This window comes from Oncorhynchus clarkii, chromosome 13, assembly GCF_045791955.1.
Source record: "Oncorhynchus clarkii lewisi isolate Uvic-CL-2024 chromosome 13, UVic_Ocla_1.0, whole genome shotgun sequence".
Classification (NCBI taxonomy): domain Eukaryota; kingdom Metazoa; phylum Chordata; class Actinopteri; order Salmoniformes; family Salmonidae; genus Oncorhynchus; species Oncorhynchus clarkii.
Window position 1 is genome coordinate 13,418,571 of NC_092159.1, and position 18,330 is coordinate 13,436,900.

The following is an 18,330-nucleotide window of genomic DNA, read 5'->3' on the forward strand; positions in this document are numbered from 1 at the left end:
CATCGGCTTTCACTAGCGCACCAAAACCAGACTTTCTTCCCAGCATGACTGGAGCTCCGTCCGTACAAACTGCAGAAACCATATCCCACGAAAGATTGTTGTCTTTGAAGAAGTCATCCACAAGTTTCTTCACATCGGCTGCCTTAGTTGTTGTTGTAAGAGGCTTACAAAATAAAAGTTCTTCCTTTATCATGTCGTCTTTCACATAGCGCACGAATACAGCAAGCTGGCTTAGATTGGAAACGTCTGTGGTCTCGTCGAGTTGAAGGCTGAATTTTGCCGGGCTTGAAATCAGATCTGCAACTACTTGAGCCAAGATGTCTTTGCTCATGTCCTCTATTCTGTCGCTGATGGTGTCATTCGAAAGAGGAATTTGGGATAACTTAACTTCGGCCTCTTTTCCCAGCATGATATTCGCCATCTTCAACGCAGCTGGTTTTATGAGTGTTTCACCAATGGTGTGTGGTTTGTCCTGCTTTGCGATCAGGTAAGCAACTTCGTACGATGCTGTGAGGATCGGTTTGTTGATGGGTACAAAGCCGAGAACAGGCAGAGTAGCCTTTTCATCGAATCTGGCTCTCTTCACCTTGAATTCAGCGAGCGTTGTGTTCTTGTATTTTCCATCGCCATGCAGCTTAAGGAAGTGTTCTCTTAGTTTTGCCGGTGCTAGACTAGAATTGCTCAACTTGGCATTGCAAATCATGCAGTTAGGACACTGACTCCCATCACGTTCGGTTATACATGTAAATCCATATTGTACATATTCGTCCGACCACTTTCTTTTTTTGCTCGACATAGTAAGTATGAAGGGATTAAAATATTAAGAAAGAAATCACAAGTCGACTACTGAGCGCACCAAATTCCCTGCAGCACAGATAGGCCAAGCGATGTAGCGTGATCACCTGCAGCCAATGATGGCCAAGCGGAGCGTGTCATCACGAATCATATTAATCGAATGTGTGTCTTGATCTCTGCCGAACCCCTGAGACTGACTCACCGAACCCCTGGGGTTCGATCGAACCCAGGTTAAGAACCACTGCACTACACACTGCCCTATCCCATCTGGACAAGAGGAATACTTATGTAAGAATGCGGTTCATTGACTACAGCTCAGCATTCAACACCATAGTACCCTCCAAGCTCATCATTAAGCTTGAGGCCCTGGGTCTCAATGCCGCCCTGTGCAATTGGGGCCTGGACTTCCTGACGGGGCCTGGACTTCCTGACGGGCTGCACCCAATTGGTGAAGGTAGGAAACATCTCCACTTCGCTGATACTCAACACTGGGGCCCCACAAGGTTGCATGCTCAGCCCCCTCATGTACTCCCTGTTCACCCATGACATGCGTGGCCATGCACGCCTCCATCTCAATCATCAAGTTTGCAGACGACACAACAGTAGTAGGCTTGATTACCAACCACAACGAGACAGCCTGAGGGAGGAGGTGAGGGCACTCGGGAGTGTGGTGTCAGGATATCAACCTCTCACTCAACGTCAACAAAACAAAGGATGTGATCGTGGACTTCAGGAAACAGCAGAGGGCGCACCTCTCTATCCACATCGACGGGACAGCAGTGGAGAAGGTGGAAAGTTTGAAGTTCCTTGGCGTACACATCGCAGACAAACTGAGATGGTCCACCCACACAGTGTGGTGAAGGCGAAACAGTGCCACTTCAACCTCAGGAGGCCGAAGAAATTTAACCTAAAGTCCTCACAAACTTTTACAGATGCACAATTGAGAGCATCCTGTCGGGCTGTATCACCGCCTGATATGGCAACTGCACCACCCACAACCGCAGGGCTCTCCAGAGGGTGGTGTGGTCAGCACGACGCATCACCGGGGGCAAACTTCCGGCCCTCCAGGGCACCTACAGCACCCCATGTCACATGAAGGCCAAAAAGATCATCAAGGACATCAACCACCCGAGCCACTCCGCTACCATCCAGAAGGCGAGGTCAGTACAGGTGCATCAAGGCTGGGACCGAGAGACTGAAAAACAGCTTCTATCTCAAGGCCATCAGACCGTTAAACAGCCCGTCATTAACAGAGAGGCTGCTGCCCACAAAACTTTAATAACTGGATCACTAGTCACTTTAATAATGCCACTTTAATAGTGTTTACACATCTTACATTACTCATCTCATATGTAAATACTGTATATTATACAATCTATTGCATCTTGCCTATGTCACTCGGTCATTGCTCATCCGTATTTATATGTACACTACCATTCAAAAGTTTGGGGTCACTTAGAAATGTCCTTCTTTGTGAAAGAGAAACACATGTTTTGTCCATTTTAAAATGACATCAAATTGATCAGCATTAACAATGTAGACATTGTTAATGCTGTAAATGACTACTATACCCGGAAACGGCAGATTTCCGGCTATAGTCAGACGTCTTTTGAAATATATATATTTTTCTTTGCATATATTTAAAAAAAAACTCAACTTCTAAACACTCTGCAACCCAGCCCGCCTCACTCAATGTGGTGCGGATCTGTTTTTTTTCTAAAGTATTATTCACCTTGAATCCAAAATCCCCCAACAGAAGCTAGCCAGCTCACTAGCTACCAGCTAGTAGTCAGCTAACCACTGCTAGCGATCATCAGCTAACCTTTAGCTCGGAAAGCTCTCGCCAGTTTGTACAACGCGACTCAAACTAGAGCATACCAGACCTATTTTCTCTCCATATCCACGGATTCCTACCACATGCTCTGGACATTTTCACCTGGATCTTTGCAGCTAGCTAGCTGCTATCTGAGTATTGGCTAACGTCGGTCCCGAAGCAAACACCAATTAGCCTGGAGCTAGCCCATGCTAGGCCCTTTCTCCCGGCTAGCTAAAGAGGCCCATCAGTCACTCCTGGGCTACAATACCCAGACCCCTTCTACTGCCGGTATGGGGCACGGAACCCCGCTGATCCTTCACGACTGGACTATGATGTAATCTGCTCGAGGGGGTACTCCACTGGCCTCTACATCGCGACCACCCCTGAATGCCCATCCGGCAGCCACAGCTGGACTGTTAGCTGTATAGATACATCGGCCAATTTCCTGGGCCACTATACCAATAGCTTCATGCATGTTAACATTAGAATCTCCTCCCGAAGTTTGTATGCACTGCTTTAGCACACACTGCTAACCCGGATGTCCTAGCCGTGTCTGAATCCTGGCTTAGGAAGTCCACCCAAAACCCTGAAATGTCCAACTATAACATTCGACAAGATAGACCTGCCCAAGGGGGCGGTGTTGCAATCTACTGCAGAGAGCCTGCCGAGTTTTGTCTTACTATCCAGGTCTGTACCCTAACAATTCAAACTTCTACTTCTAAAAATCCATCTTTCCAGAAACACGTCTCTCACTGTTGCCGCTTGCTATAGACCACCCTCTGCCCCCAGCTGTGCCCTGGACATCACATGTGAATTGTTTGCCCCCCATCGATCTTCAGAGTTCGTGCTGCTAGGTGACCTGAACTGGGATATGCTTAACACACCGGCCATCCTACAATCTAAGCTTGATGCCCTCAATCTCACACACATTATCAATGAACCCACGAGGTACAACACAAATCCGTAAACACGAGCACATAGATATCATCTGAACCAACTTGCTCTCCAAATACACCTCTGCTGTTTTCAACCAAGATCTCAGCGATCACTGCCTCATTGCCTGCGCGTCCGTAATGGGTCTGCGGTCAAACTACCACCCCGCATCACTGTCAAACGCTCCCTTAAACACTTCAGCGAGCAGGCCTTTCTAATCGACCTGGCCCGGGTATCCAGGAAGGATATTGACCTCATCCCATCTGTAGAGGATTCCTGGTTATTCTTGAAAAGTGCCTTCCTCACCATCTTAAATAAGCATGCATCATTAAAAAAAAAATAGAACCAGGAACAGATATAGCCCTTGGTTCTCTCCAGACCTGACTGCCCTTGACCAGCACAAAAACATCCTGTGGCGTTCTGCATTAGCATCGAACAGCCCCCGTGATGTGCAACTTTTCAGGGAAGTTAGGAACAAATATACACAGGCAATTAGGATAGCCAAGGCTAGCTTTTTCAAGCAGAAATGTGCATTCTGTAGCACAAACTTTAAAAAGTTCTGGGACACACTGTAAAGTCCATGGCGAATAAGAGCACCTCCTCCCAGCTGCCCACTGCACTGAGGCTAGGAAACACTGTTACCACCGATAAATCCACTATAATTGAGAATTTCAATAAGCATTTCTCTACGGTTTGCCACGCTTTCCACCTGGCTACCCCTACCCCAGTCAATAGCCCTGCGCTCCCCACAGCAACTCGCCCAAACCTCCCCCACTTCTCCACCCAAATCCAGATAGCTGATGTTCTGAAAGAGCTGCGAAATCTGGACCCCTACAAATCAGCCGGGCTGGACAGTCTGGACCCTCTCTTTCTACAATTATCTGCTGAAATTGTTGCAACCCCCATTACTAGCCTGTTCAACCTCTCTTTCGTATCGTCTGAGATTCCCATAGAATGGAAAGCTGCCACGGTCATCCCCTTTTTCAAAGGGGGAGACACTCTAGACCCAAACTGCTACAGACCTATATCTATTCTACCCTGCCTTTCTAAGGTCTTCAAAGCCAAGTTAACATACAGATTCCCGACCATTTCGAATCCCACCATACCTTCTCCGCTATGCAATCTGTTTTCAGAGCTGGTCATGGGTGCACCCCAGCCACGCTCAAGGTCCTAAACCATATCACTGCCATCGATAAGAGACATTACTGTGCAGCCCTATTAATTGACCTGGCCAAGGCTTTTGACTCTGTCAATCACAACATTCTTATTGGCAGACTCAACAGCCTTGGTTTCTCAAATGATTGCCTCACCTGGTTCACCAACTACTTCTCTGACAGAGTTCAGTATGTCAAATCGGAGGACCTGTTGTCCGGACCTCTGGCAGTCTCAATGGGGGTTCCACAGGGTTCAGTTCTCGGGCCGACTCCTCTCACACCCCAAACTGTATTCATCAATGACGTCGCTTTTGATGCTGGTGATTCTTTGATCCGCCTCTACGCAGACGGACACCATTCTGTATGCCTCTGGCCCTTCTTTGGACACTGTGTCAACTAACCTCCAGATGAGCTTCAATGCCATCCAACTGCTCTTAAATGCAAGTACAACTAAATGCATGCTCTTCAACCGCTGCCCGCCCGCCCAGCATCACTACTCTGGACGGTTCTGACTTAGAATATGTGGACCACTGCAAATACCTAGGCGTCTGGTTAGACTAAACTCTCCTTCCAGACTCATATTAAACATCTCCAATCCAAAATGAAATCTAGAATTGGCTTCCTATTTCGCAACAAAGCATCCATCACTCATGCTGCCAAACATACCCTTGTAAAACTGACCATCCTACCAATCCTCGACTTTGGCGATGTCATTTACAAAATAGCCTCCAATACCCTACTCAACAAATTGGATGCAGTCTATCACAGTGCAATCCGTTTTGTTACCAAAGCCCCATACACCACCCACCACTGCGACCTGTACACTCTCGTTGGCTGGCCCTCGCTTCATACTCGTCGCCACAACCCCTGGCTCCAGGTCATCTACAAGTCTCTGCTAGGTTAAGCCCAGCCTTCTCTCAGCTCACTGGTCACCATAGCAGCACACACTCCAGAAGGTACAGTGGGGCAAAAAAAGTATTTAGTCAGCCACCAATTGTGCAAGTTCTCCCACTTAAAAGGATGAGAGAGGCCTGTAATTTTCATCATAGGTACACTTCAACTATGACAGACAAAATGAGAAGAAAAAAAATCCAGAAAATCCCATTGTAGGATTTTTAATGAATTTATTTGCAAATTATGGTGGAAAATAAGTATTTGGTCAACTACAAACAAGCAAGATTTCTGGCTCTCTTGAAACTAGGGGGCACTATTTTCATTTAAAAAAAATAACATTCCCAAAGTAAATGGGCTATTTTTCAGGACCAGATAATCGAATATGCGTATAATTGACAGCTTAGGATAGAAAACACTCTACAGTTTCCAAAGCTGTAAAAATATTGTCTGAGTATAACAGAACTGATATTGCAGGCGAAAGCCTGAGAAAAATCCAATCAGGAAGTGACTCTTATTTAGAAACCTCTGCGTTCCTATGCGTCCCTATTGAGCAGTGAAAGGGATATCAACCAGATTCCTTTTTCTATGGCTTCCCTGATGTGTCTAGTGTCACGACATAGTTTCAGGCTTTTATTTTTAAAAAAAGCGTGAGCGACAACATTGCGTAAGTGGTCACCTGGTGACTCTCAGAGTGTTTTGTGCGTAATAGACAAATGCGGCCATTGTTTCGCTCCTACTAAGAAGCCAACTGACCCGGTTGATATATTATCAAATAGATATTTGAAAAACACCTTGAGGATTGATTATAAAAAACGTTTGCCATGTTTCTGTCGATATTATGGATCTAATTTGAAATATTTTTCGGCGTTGTCGTGACCGCAATTTCCGGTCGATTTCTCAGCCAAACGTGAAGAACAAACGGAGCTATTCCGGCTACAAAAATAATCTTTATGGAAAAAAGGAACATTTGCTATTTAACTGGGAGTCTCGTGAGTGAAAACATCCGAAGCTCATCAAAGGTAAACTATTTAATTTGATTGCTTTTCTGATTTTCGTGGCCAAGCTGCCTGCTGCTAGCTAGGCATAATGCTATGCTAGGCTATCGATAAACTTATACAAATGCTTGTCTTGCTTTGGCTGTAAAGCATAATTTCAAAATTGGAGATGACAGGGTGATTAACAAAAGGCTAAGCTGTGTTTCAATATATTTCACTTGTGATTTCATGAATATGAATATTTTCTAGTAATATTTTTTGTCTGTTGCGTTATGCTAATTAGTGTCAGTTGATGACAATTCTCCCGGATCCGGGAGCGGTAGTTCCAAGAGGTTTAAGAGGCTCCTCCGTCCTCCACTCGTTACCTGTATTAATGGCACCTGTTTGAACTTGTTATCAGTATAAAAGACACCTGTCCACAACCTCAAACAGTCACACTCCAAACTCCACTATGGCCAAGACCAAAGAGCTGTCAAAAGACACAAGAAACAAAATTGTAGACCTGCACCAGGCTGGGAAGACTGCGTCTGCAATAGGTAAGCAGCTTGATTTGAAGAAATCAACTGTGGGAGCAATTATTAGGAAATGGAAGACATACAAGACCACTGATAATCTCCCTCAATCTGGGGCTCCACGCAAGATCTCGCCCGTGGGGTCAAAATGATCACAAGAACGGTGAGCAAAAATCTCAGAACCACACGGGGGGGGCCTAGTGAATGACCTGCAGCGAGCTGGGACCAAAGTAACAAAGCCTACCATCAGTAACACACTACGCCGCCAGGGACTGAAATCCTGCAGTGCCAGACGTGTCCCCCTGCTTAAGCAGGGGTTAGCTAACACACTGTGCCATTAGAACACAGGAGTAATGGTTGCTGATAATGGGTCTCTGTACGCCTATGTAGATATTCCATAAAAAATCAGCCGTTTCCAGCTACAATAGTCATTAACAATGTCTACACTGCATTTCTTATCAATTTGACAATATTTTAATGGACAAAAACAAAGACATTTCTAAGTGACAAACTTTTGAGCGGTGTATATAATCATTACTTATAGCCATAGCCTGGTCCCAGATATATTGGTCTTGTCTTGCCCCTTTCTATGGTCCCTAAACAGATCTGGAACCAGGAACCACTTAGCCAGCCTCCCCTGTGCCTAGTACAGCTCTACTACACCAATTTCTGATGCTGCCTCTGTGTCAAACACCAAGCCAGTGCTTAAGTTTTTACTGGGCTTAATTCACTGGCTTAATTGCCCAATGAATTAATGAGAGGTGAGAACCTCCGTAGCCTTTCGTTACAACGCCTGATTTTTGTTTCTAACGGGATGATACATTTCTAACAGCGCGCCAGTGTCCTTGGAGGACAATTTAAAAACATCTCCACCAACAGCACTGCAGACTCATAACTGCTCTCTTTTTGTACAATGGGATGCACATGTGACAAGCTGGTTGCCTATTGGCTTGAGTCTGTTTTTTTTAAGGACATTAGATATCTGTTGGCAGCATTATTCAGTTGCAAGCTCTGTGCATAGAATTAGAACTAGAATTCTAGTTGTGACGAACTGCTATGGACTAATATTGAGTTAACATTCTCATCTTCTACTCAATCACTGTCCTTAGGGGATTCTACAGTTGATTATAACAGTGTGTGTGTAGATTGCTAGGCATTGTTTACCTAAGCCTCAGTGACACTGCTCTTATGTGGTTTCACAGGAAACCAATAGGAAACCATCCATTCTGCAGTCTCTGTTGTCTAATGAGAGGTACTGCCTGTCTGTAACCTCAACACAGAGAGGGGGTCTTAACAGTGTTTATAGTTGTGTGTTTACATGGAGACCAGTCCGCGGAGAGAACCTGTAGGAGTTTGGTATGGGTGTGAGATTGAGAAACTCAGTGGTGATTAGTTTGGTGTGTGACGTAGAGGGGATAGAGAGACTGAACGAGAGCATATTGGTTGTAGTTGAGTTGTTTCAGAGAGATGGAGAGGGGCATGGAGAAAGTGTCTCTTCATGGTGATGGTCTTTGTTGTGGTCTGTTGACTGCATTTTGCTAGGTTGTAAATCTCCTTTCTGGGTGTGTGATCTTCCTCTTTCCATGGCTCTCTGCCGTTCCATTGGGCAGTAAATCACTTCATCAGATGCAGAATAAGGGGGTGCGTGTGAAAGGAGGAATAGGGAAGACAGGGAGGGAATAGGGAAGACAGGGAGGGATTAGGGAAGACAGGGAGGGATAAGGTTAGCTGAATACACTCCTGTGTCTCTGTCGCTCTCGTCTGACAGTGGAGTGGCAAGGCTCAAAGCAGAGCTGGCTGCTGTGTGGAGTGTGTCAGAATGAGGAGGAGGAGGAGGAGTGTCTGGAGTGCACGGCGGGCACTTTTCTTCAGTGCTCGTCTGTGTGGAGTGTCAGCGAGAGACAGAAAGATAGGCCCCAACCCACCTCCATCTATCTTCAGCTGTGTGTGTGTGTTTGAATTAAGCTGCTGGTTTCTGGTTGCCTCAGCTGGGCCTTTTTATCTGGTCTGCTGGAGCGCTGTCAACAGCCTGGGGGGGACTGTTCCCCGGGGGATGGATGGATGGAGGGAGGGAGGGTGTTTCTGCCACCTGCCGTGGTCTAAGCCTGGTCTCTGTCTGGCTTCTCCATGCTGTGGAAGGGAGAATTAGGAAAGTGATAGCTGGGGTGATTGTAGATGGAGAGGAAGAGATGAAGGGGTACTGAGGGAGAAAGTGGGAAGGAAGAGGAGGGATGCAGCCAAGGCCCTCTGGCTCCTCAGCCTGCAGCTCAAACTCTGGCAGTAGGGTTGTGGTGTGGGGCTATGGCTGAGCTGTGTTGGCACTAGCAGGGTTGTGGTGGGACCAAGTTGGCAGAGCTATAATGGCACCATGTACGAGCTGTGACTGGCATAGACCTCACTGGGAGATCTGCTTGTTGACAAATTGGTGCAGAATTGGAGAAGACAAATTGATGCTGGGAGCATTTTCCATGTTTTGAGATTTGGGTTTGTGTGCTTGGCTTGTTGAAATGGAATTGACACTTGATACATTTTTGGTCATTTAACTGAAGTTCTTATCCAGAGCGACTTAGTTATTTACATGGACGGTGTTTTTAAATGCTTCCTGACATTTTCTCCCCTCTCCCATTCTCTCCTTCTTCTCTCTCCTTTTTGTTATTTCAGTTGGGCCTGGGCAGTAACGGTGGCAGTCCGTTTGGTGGTCAGTATGGCCAGGGGGGGGCAGGGCAAGGGGTGAACCCCCAGCAGCTTCAGAACAAGGCAGCACCCCTTACCGCCGTCACCAGCGTGCCAAACCTGGTGAGTCCTCCTGTCCACACCTAGTCTGGCACCCTATTCCCTAAAGAGTGCACAACTTTTTTTCAGGAGTGTTTCCTGTTCTCTCTGTATGTTATGTGCAAATGTCAAGGCTTTGCATTGATCCTGGGATCCTGTCACTGTAGTTAGGTGCAATTATTTTGAGGTAGAGGTTCTTTAACATATCCCCCCCTCTTTCCTCCACCCCTCCAGCTCCAGCAGCAGCCCGGGCAGCAGGTGCCCTCGGTGGGCATGGTCCCTGTGCCCGGCAGTGTATCCATCTCTGGCCCCACGGCCGACCCGGAGAAGCGCAAACTGATCCAACAGCAGCTGGTGCTCCTGCTCCACGCCCACAAGTGCCAGCGGCGCGAGCAAGCCAATGGGGAGGTGCGGGCCTGCGCCCTGCCACACTGCCGCACCATGAAGAATGTCCTCAACCACATGACCCACTGCCAGGCCGGCAAGTCCTGCCAGGGTCAGTACTGGGGGGGGGGGGCAAGGTCTGGCACTGTGGCTAATGGAGGGTGGGGACACATCGTCGTTGAGGCCAGGGTTTCTCTCTCCCCCTGTCTCCATCACTCCTCCCTCCCTCCACTCGTCCTGTCTGACTTTTCTCCAAGTAACACAAAGGCCAGGCGCTCTCCTTCACTCCATAACGTTCACACCATGCATCTCTGCCTAATCTGGTCACGCCACTGGGGGTTCCCAGTTCTACACCTCGAATGCTACTTTCCCACTCTCTCCCCTTTTCTCTTTCCCTCTCAATCCTTTCTCTTTCTTTCCCTTCATTCTCTAGTTGTATTTTCTCTTTCATGGCTTTAATGGAAAATTCCCCTCCAGCCTCCCTCTCATTTATGTCTGGCCTGGTATGCTGTCTGGTTGAAGTGTCATATGAAGCCAAACACTTGTGCATGCCAAGTCGTTGGTTCTACGTGTCTCTGCCAGCTCATTTCCTTTGGCTACCCACCACCCAAATAATCAGCACGAACGTTCCTCTTCAGAGTAATTGTTCCTTTTTCTCAGATCTAAAGTAAATAGAGTTGTATTTTCTTAGGTGATTCTGGTGCTTGGATTGGCTTGTTTTGAGAATTCACAGAATCTAAGTAAACTGTTGCTAAGCTCTTATTATGAGGGGTTGTGTATTGAATATGTAAGAAATTCATTTTGAGATATATTTGAGGGTTTTATTATTAATGCTCAAACAGTCTTGCCATGTTGGTGTATTCCCTAATAGTTATGCATTCATACTTCTCTACACCGCTTCAAGCAATTTATTCACTTAGCTGTCACTTTCATGTATACTTGCCTTTGGTTCTAGACTCCCTCTTCTCCTACCCCAGGGCTTGCCCAGGGCTTTCCCAGGGCTAGTGGCAGCAGCAGGCACATCAGTCGGGGTCATCTTCAGTTGGGCGAAAACGTTTTAAAGCATTCTGAAATGCGGAGGTTCTTCTTGAATTTGTCCAATAATAATTGCCAGATTCTAGTTTACCGTTGCAAAATGTTTTGCTATTGTGTGCCCTACTGACAGGATCCAGGGCTCTCTGTTAGCCAACTTGGGTTCTCTGCTCTGGAGAATAGAGGGAACCCAATATGTCTGCTACAAAACCAGGAGAAACATGTTTTGTTGTTTCTTGTTCTCTCCCTAATGAGGCCAATGACGAGGTGCAGATTTTGCCCAATTATTTTTCTTCTTCTGTTGAACAGAGCCCTGGGACTCTATATTAGCCAGTTAGCCAACACTGCCAGGAGAAACCCAATCTGGCAGGTACAGATTCCAGAACCAAAAAGAACACATTGTTTTGTTGTGGTTCTCTTCTTCTGCCTCCCAAGGCCAAATGTAGTAGACTCTTCCCAGTCTGAATTATCCCTGTGAGAAGCCTGGTATGATAACCAGGCCTTTGGGGAGTCTCTGGTTTCTCCTCAATTTCTTGTTCTGCCTCGGTGTTATAACAAGCCAAGACTTATTGTTTAAGGCCTTGCTGCTCTCTGTGTTGCTTTGGAAGGCTTTGGATGCTGTTGGCACGAATACACTCTTGCTCTCTTAAAGTGCATTTTGTACTCATGTCAGAGATATTATAGGCTCCTCTTCCTGGTCAATGTAAAATATGAAAATCTGGGGTTATATAAATATTGGCTGTTGCTTTTTGTTTTGAGAGCCAGTGGTGGTTGTTTAACTTTGTGTTCCTTGTGCTCTTCGGTTTACCGTCTGTAGTTGCTCACTGAACACACAGATGGTGCCTTACTGTGTGGCCTCCAGGTTGCGAGCTCTAACCCAACTCGGCTAATTTGGGATTATTTTGGCATTTATTTGTACTTTATTTTCACAACGTATCCGCTATCAGTTCTTAAAACCGACAATAACTTTTGAACATCAGATCGGCAGTTACTTAGGCCAAATCCAGCTTCAACTTCGACTAATCTGCCCTGGACTCTGTAATTTTCGGGGTATCCGAGTGAAAACACTGGCGTTCGAGACGAGAGGGGGAGTATTTGCGCGATTAAGGCAAAGGGAAAACTGGCCCCCTCTTCCCTCCATTCTACTGGCCACTTGATAATAAGATTGATGATTGATGACCGCAATCATCCATCTCTGCTGTTATCGTGACTGTTGTATAGATTCCACCTCAGAACAAGAGAAATAACACGCTGGAACTTAACGAACTATGCGAGGCTGTAAACAAGCAGGAAAACTTGCACCCAGAGGCTGCTTTCCTTGTTGCCGGCGCTGTTTATCTTTTAGTTTACATCATTAACCTCTACAGGACCGCTGTCCTGACAATAGTTCCTCAACGTAGCCTATTTGAAAAAGCTTTCCAGCTCTCTTCCTTTCGATAACCACTCCGAATGAAATGGGGGAAAAAATGTCATGCTCTGATCCGGTAGAAAATCCATACCTGATTTACTTCTTATCTCTTGCACAAAATAGCCTTCAGCTGTGTCTGTCCGGAGTTCACTGGGACGGAAACTCTGAGGGCCCAGAGTATTTTATGCAAGTTTGCTAGCACAAGCTTCTTCCGGAACAAGTTAATAGTTGATAGCTTGTCTGCAAGGAACTTCAAACATTGTATGCGTAGCCAATGTGGTTTTTTAGGATATGGGTTTTTATCATGATATTTTCTACCTCCGCGCTGCAATGATTTTATTTGTTGGCTTTTTATGAAGGCTATTTTTACATATTCTCATGTGGAAAAGCCTACATAGGACACAACGAAAAGACAATTGCAACATAGCTGAACACCACAGCTCAATCAGGTGTAAGAACATTGACTATCCAGTAGCAGCTCACTTTGTTGAAGCTAACCATCCAATCTGCTCCCTCAAATACACAGGCATTGAGCATGTTGCTCTACCAAGGAGGGGAGGTAACATGGAGATCCTACTACTACTAAGGGAGGCTTACTGGATATCCTATCTAAAAACTTTGGCCCCCTAGTGGTCTGAATATTTACTTTGCTCTCAGGCCCATCTTATGAACAAGTTTTTAATGAATTGATATATTCTTTCTACAACTTATTAGCATACGCCTAATATGTTCCCCCTGTTGATGCTTATTATGCATTAAGGTTGAACCAAAAGACTACATATAACAAATATAAATTAAATAGGAAACCATTAAATATGTGACATTGAATTAAACAATAATGCATGTTGATGCTAATATTATGGACAATATTCAATTGCTTGCATATGGTAACAATAGCCTAATATTTAATATGCCATAAACTATTGATTTTTAACAGTTTCACTCAATTAATTCTAATTAACTCTAATTGACTCAACCCTCACACCCCCCTGTGATTGGTTGCACTAATTGCACTGTTTGTCTACATAACCTGGTTCAAGTATTCATGACATTACCCTGAAGGCACAGTGATGCCGAAATGTTGATGATTTACCCTATACATTATATATGTAGTGTGCGACTCTATCTTATAGTTTATTCGCCTTCAGTCAGCACAAATAATTTTTTAGTTTAGATAGAATTATGATTAACCACATGACGTTGATTTAGACATTTGAAAACGTTATAACTGAAATGAAACTGTTATCTGAAAATGTGCAGATAAAAATCATAACTGACAAGCAGAGCAGTGGAAATGGTAGCCCAACTTATCACTCCAAATGGAAAAGGTTGCCGACCTTCGGTGTAGCCTATTACCGGCAACTTTAGGAACGTAATGATAGAATCTGCCAAGGCCACCGGGGGAGGAGGGGGTCAAGAACAGGTTATTTCTTCTGGTTAGGCTATATTGATCTCTGGCTCCCTCTTTTTAGTAATTTGTCATTTTTAATCGCAGTGCTTAAAGCATCAGACAAGCTCGGTAGCCAACATATATATTTGATTTTATTCAAACAGGTTGTGTCTATACAGTGCATTCAGAAAGTATTCAGACCCCTTCATCTTTTCTACATTTTGTTACATTATAGCCTCATTCTAAAATGAATCAAATTAAAACTGATACCTTATTTACACAAGTATTCAGACCCTTTGCTATGAGACTCGAAATTGAGCTCAGGTGCATTCTGTTAACATTGATCATCCTTGATGTTCCTAAAACTTGATTGGAGTCCACTTGTGGCAAATTCAATTGATTGAACACGAGAAAGGCACACCTGTCTTTATAAAGGTCCCACAGTTGACAGTGCATGTCAGAGCAAAAACCAAGCCATGAGGTTGAAGGAATTGTCTGTAGAGCTCGGAGACAGGATTGTGTCAAGGCACAGATCTGGGGAAGGGTACCAAAACATTTCTGCTCTGTTGAAGGTCCCCAAGAACACAGTGGCCTCCATCATTCTTCAATGGAGAAAAACCACCAAGACTCTTCCTAGAGCTGGCTGCCCAGCCAAACTTAGCAATCAGGGGAGAAGTGCCTTGGTCAGGGATGTGACCAAGGACTCAATGCTCACTCTAACAGAGTTCCTCTGTGGTGATGGGAGAACCTTCCAGAAGAACACCCATCTCTGCAGCACTCCACCAATCAGGTCTTTATGGTAGAGTGGTCAGACAGAAGTCACTCATCAGTGAAAGGCACAAGACAAGCCCGCTTGAAGTTTGCAAAAAGGCACCTGAAGATTCTCTGACCATGAGAGCTGTGGGGATGTTTTTCAGCGGCCGGTACTGGGAAGCTAGTCAGGATCGAGGGAAAGATGAACAGATGTGTCCAAGATGGCGTAGCAGTAGGACGTATTGTCGTGTAGTGTCCCTTGTATATATCGTTTGTTTTCGTTTTTTTCTTCACATATCTTTAAAACTTTTTGCTGAACCTCAACTTCTTCTAAATACTCTCCTGCAACCCGCCTCACCCAACGTAGCTATTTTTCCTAAAGTATTTATATTTACTTCGGACCTGGAACCCCTCAACTGAAGCTAGCCAACGAACTACCAGCTTCAGCAAAACATTGCTAGCGGTCTTCAGCTAACCGGTCATCAGCTAACCTTTAGCTCGGAAAGCTCTCGCCAGTTCGAACAACGCGACTCTAACCAGAGCATAACGGACCTATTTATTATTTTATTTTATTTTTCATCCCCGGATTCCCATCGCAAACGGAACATTTTGAGCTCCTGGGCTACAATATCCAGACCCACGACCGGTCCATCGATGTCACTGCATGAAGAGGAATAAACAGATACCCCCATCGCGACGTCCCCAAAGGCTAACTCTCTAGCCCTTGCTATCTCCTTGCTTGCAAATTCGGCCTGCTAACTGCTAGCTTGTTTAGCCCGGTCCGCTAACTGCTACCGTGTTTAGCACCGTCTACTAACTGTTAGCTTGTTAGCACAGGCCTGCTAACCGTCTGAATCGCCGCGTCCCAAACACTCACTGAACCCATATTTACTTTCTATCCCTTTTCGATTTTTAATTTGTTTATACCTTCCGGTAACCTGCCTCACCCAATGTGATACGGAACCGCTATTATCTTTACATTTTTAGAACACACTCAAGAACCTCCAGAAGCTAACCAGCTAACTGGCTACAAGCTATTTGGTCATTGTTAGTTTTCTAACCTGGATAACACTCGCCAGTCCAGCTTCCCTGCCCCATCCACCGCTGCCCCTTGGACACTGATCACTTGACTACATAGCTGATGCATGCTGGACTGTCCATTAATCACGGTAATCCATTCTGCTTGTTTATGTTTTATCTGTCGGCCCCAGCCGCACTTAGGCTCTGTGTGTAGTTAATCCGACCCTCTCTGCCTAATCAATCGCCATTCTACCTGCTGTTGTTGTGCTAGCTGATTAGCTGTTGTCTCACCTACTGTTTTAGCTAGCTCTCCCAATTCAACACCTGTGATTACTGTATGCCTCGCTGTATGTCTCTCTCATATGTCAATATGCCTTGTATACTGTTGTGCAGGTTAGTTATCATTGTTTTAGTTTACAATGGAGCCCCTAGTTCCACTCTTTATACCCCTGTTACCTCCTTTGTCCCACCCCCCACACATGCGGTGACCTCACCCATTACAACCAGCATGTCCAGAGATACAACCTCTCTCATCATCACCCAGTGCCTGGGCTTACCTCCGCTGTACCCGCACCCCACCATACCCCTGTTTGCGCATTATGCCCTGAATATATTCTACCATGCCCAGAAACCTGCTCCTCTTATTCTCTGTCCCCAACGCCCTAGGCGACCAGTTTTGATAGCCTTCAGCCGCACCCTCATACTACTCCTTCTCTGTTCCGCGGGTGATGTGGAGGTAAACCCAGGCCCTGCATGTCCCCAGGCACCCTCATTTGTTGACTTCTGTGATCGAAAAAGCCTTGGTTTCATGCATGTCAACATCAGAAGCCTCCTCCCTAAGTTTGTCTTACTCACTGCTCTAGCACACTCTGCTAACCCTGATGTCCTTGCCGTGTCTGAATCCTGGCTCAGGAAGGCCACCAAAAATTCTGAGATTTCCATACCCAACTATAACATCTTCCGTCAAGATAGAACTGCCAAAGGAGGAGGAGTTGCAGTCTACTGCAGAGAGAGCCTGCAAAGTAATGTCATACTTTCCAGGTCCATACCCAAACAGTTCGAACTACTAATTTTGAAAATTACTCTCTCCAGAAATAAGTCTCTCACTGTTGCCGCCTGCTACCGACCCCCCTCAGCTCCCAGCTGTGCCCTGGACACCATTTGTGAATTGATCGCCCCCCATCTAGCTTCAGAGTTTGTTCTGTTAGGTGACCTAAACTGGGATATGCTTAACACCCCGGCAGTCCTACAATCTAAGCTAGATGCCCTCAATCTCACTCAAATCATCAAGGAACCCACCAGGTACAACCCTAACTCTGTAAACAAGGGCACCCTCATTGACGTCATCCTGACCAACTGGCCCTCCAAATACACCTCCGCTGTCTTCAACCAGGATCTCAGCGATCACTGCCTCATTGCCTGTATCCGCTACGGAGCCGCAGTCAAACGACCACCCCTCATCACTGTCAAACGCTCCCTAAAACACTTCTGTGAGCAGGCCTTTCTAATCGACCTGGCCCGGGTATCCTGGAAGGACATTGACCTCATCCCGTCAGTTGAGGATGCCTGGTCTTTCTTTAAAAGTAACTTCCTCACCATTTTAGATAAGCATGCTCCGTTCAAAAAATGCAGAACTAAGAACAGATATAGCCCCTGGTTCACTCCAGACCTGACTGCCCTCGACCAGCACAAAAACATCCTGTGGCGGACTGCACTAACATCGAACAGTCCCCGCGATATGCAACTGTTCAGGGAAGTCAGGAACCAATACACACAGTCAGTCAGGAAAGCTAAAGCCAACTTCTTCAGGCAGAAGTTTGCATCCTGTAGCTCCAACTCCAAAAAGTTCTGGGACACTGAAGTCCATGGAGAACAAGAGCACCTCCTCCCAGCTGCCCACTGCACTGAGGCTAGGTAACACGGTCACCACCGATAAATCCATGATTATCGAAAACTTCAACAAGCATTTCTCAACGGCTGGCCATGCCTTCCGCCTGGCTACTCCAACCTCGTCCAACAGCTCCCCCCCCCCCGCAGCTACTCGCCCAAGCCTCTCCAGGTTCTCCTTTACCCAAATCCAGATAGCAGATGTTCTGAAAGAGCTGCAAAACCTGGACCCGTACAAATCAGCTGGGCTTGACAATCTGGACCCTCTATTCCTGAAACTATCCGCCGCCATTGTCGCAACCCCTATTACCAGCCTGTTCAACCTCTCTTTCATATCGTCTGAGATCCCCAAGGATTGGAAAGCTGCCGCAGTCATCCCCCTCTTCAAAGGGGGCGACACCCTGGACCCAAACTGTTACAGACCAATATCCATCCTGCCCTGCCTATCTAAGGTCTTCGAAAGCCAAGTCAACAAACAGATCACTGACCATCTTGAATCCCACCGTACCTTCTCCGCTGTGCAATCTGGTTTCCGAGCTGGTCACGGGTGTACCTCAGCCACGCTCAAGGTGCTAAACGATATCA

At 46.0% G+C, this 18,330-nt stretch overlaps 1 protein-coding gene across 1 annotated transcript in view; it reads left to right on the forward strand.

Moving 5' to 3' along the window:
* The window catches only part of LOC139423496 (adenylate cyclase type 9-like), a 48,575-nt gene that overhangs the window by 19,232 nt on the left and 11,013 nt on the right, over positions 1 to 18,330 (forward strand). The window contains exons 3-4 of the mRNA XM_071175105.1: positions 9,761 to 9,895; positions 10,106 to 10,367. Of these exons, the coding sequence (XP_071031206.1) occupies positions 9,761 to 9,895; positions 10,106 to 10,367 (397 nt within the window). The remainder of the gene's footprint in view (positions 1 to 9,760; positions 9,896 to 10,105; positions 10,368 to 18,330) is intronic.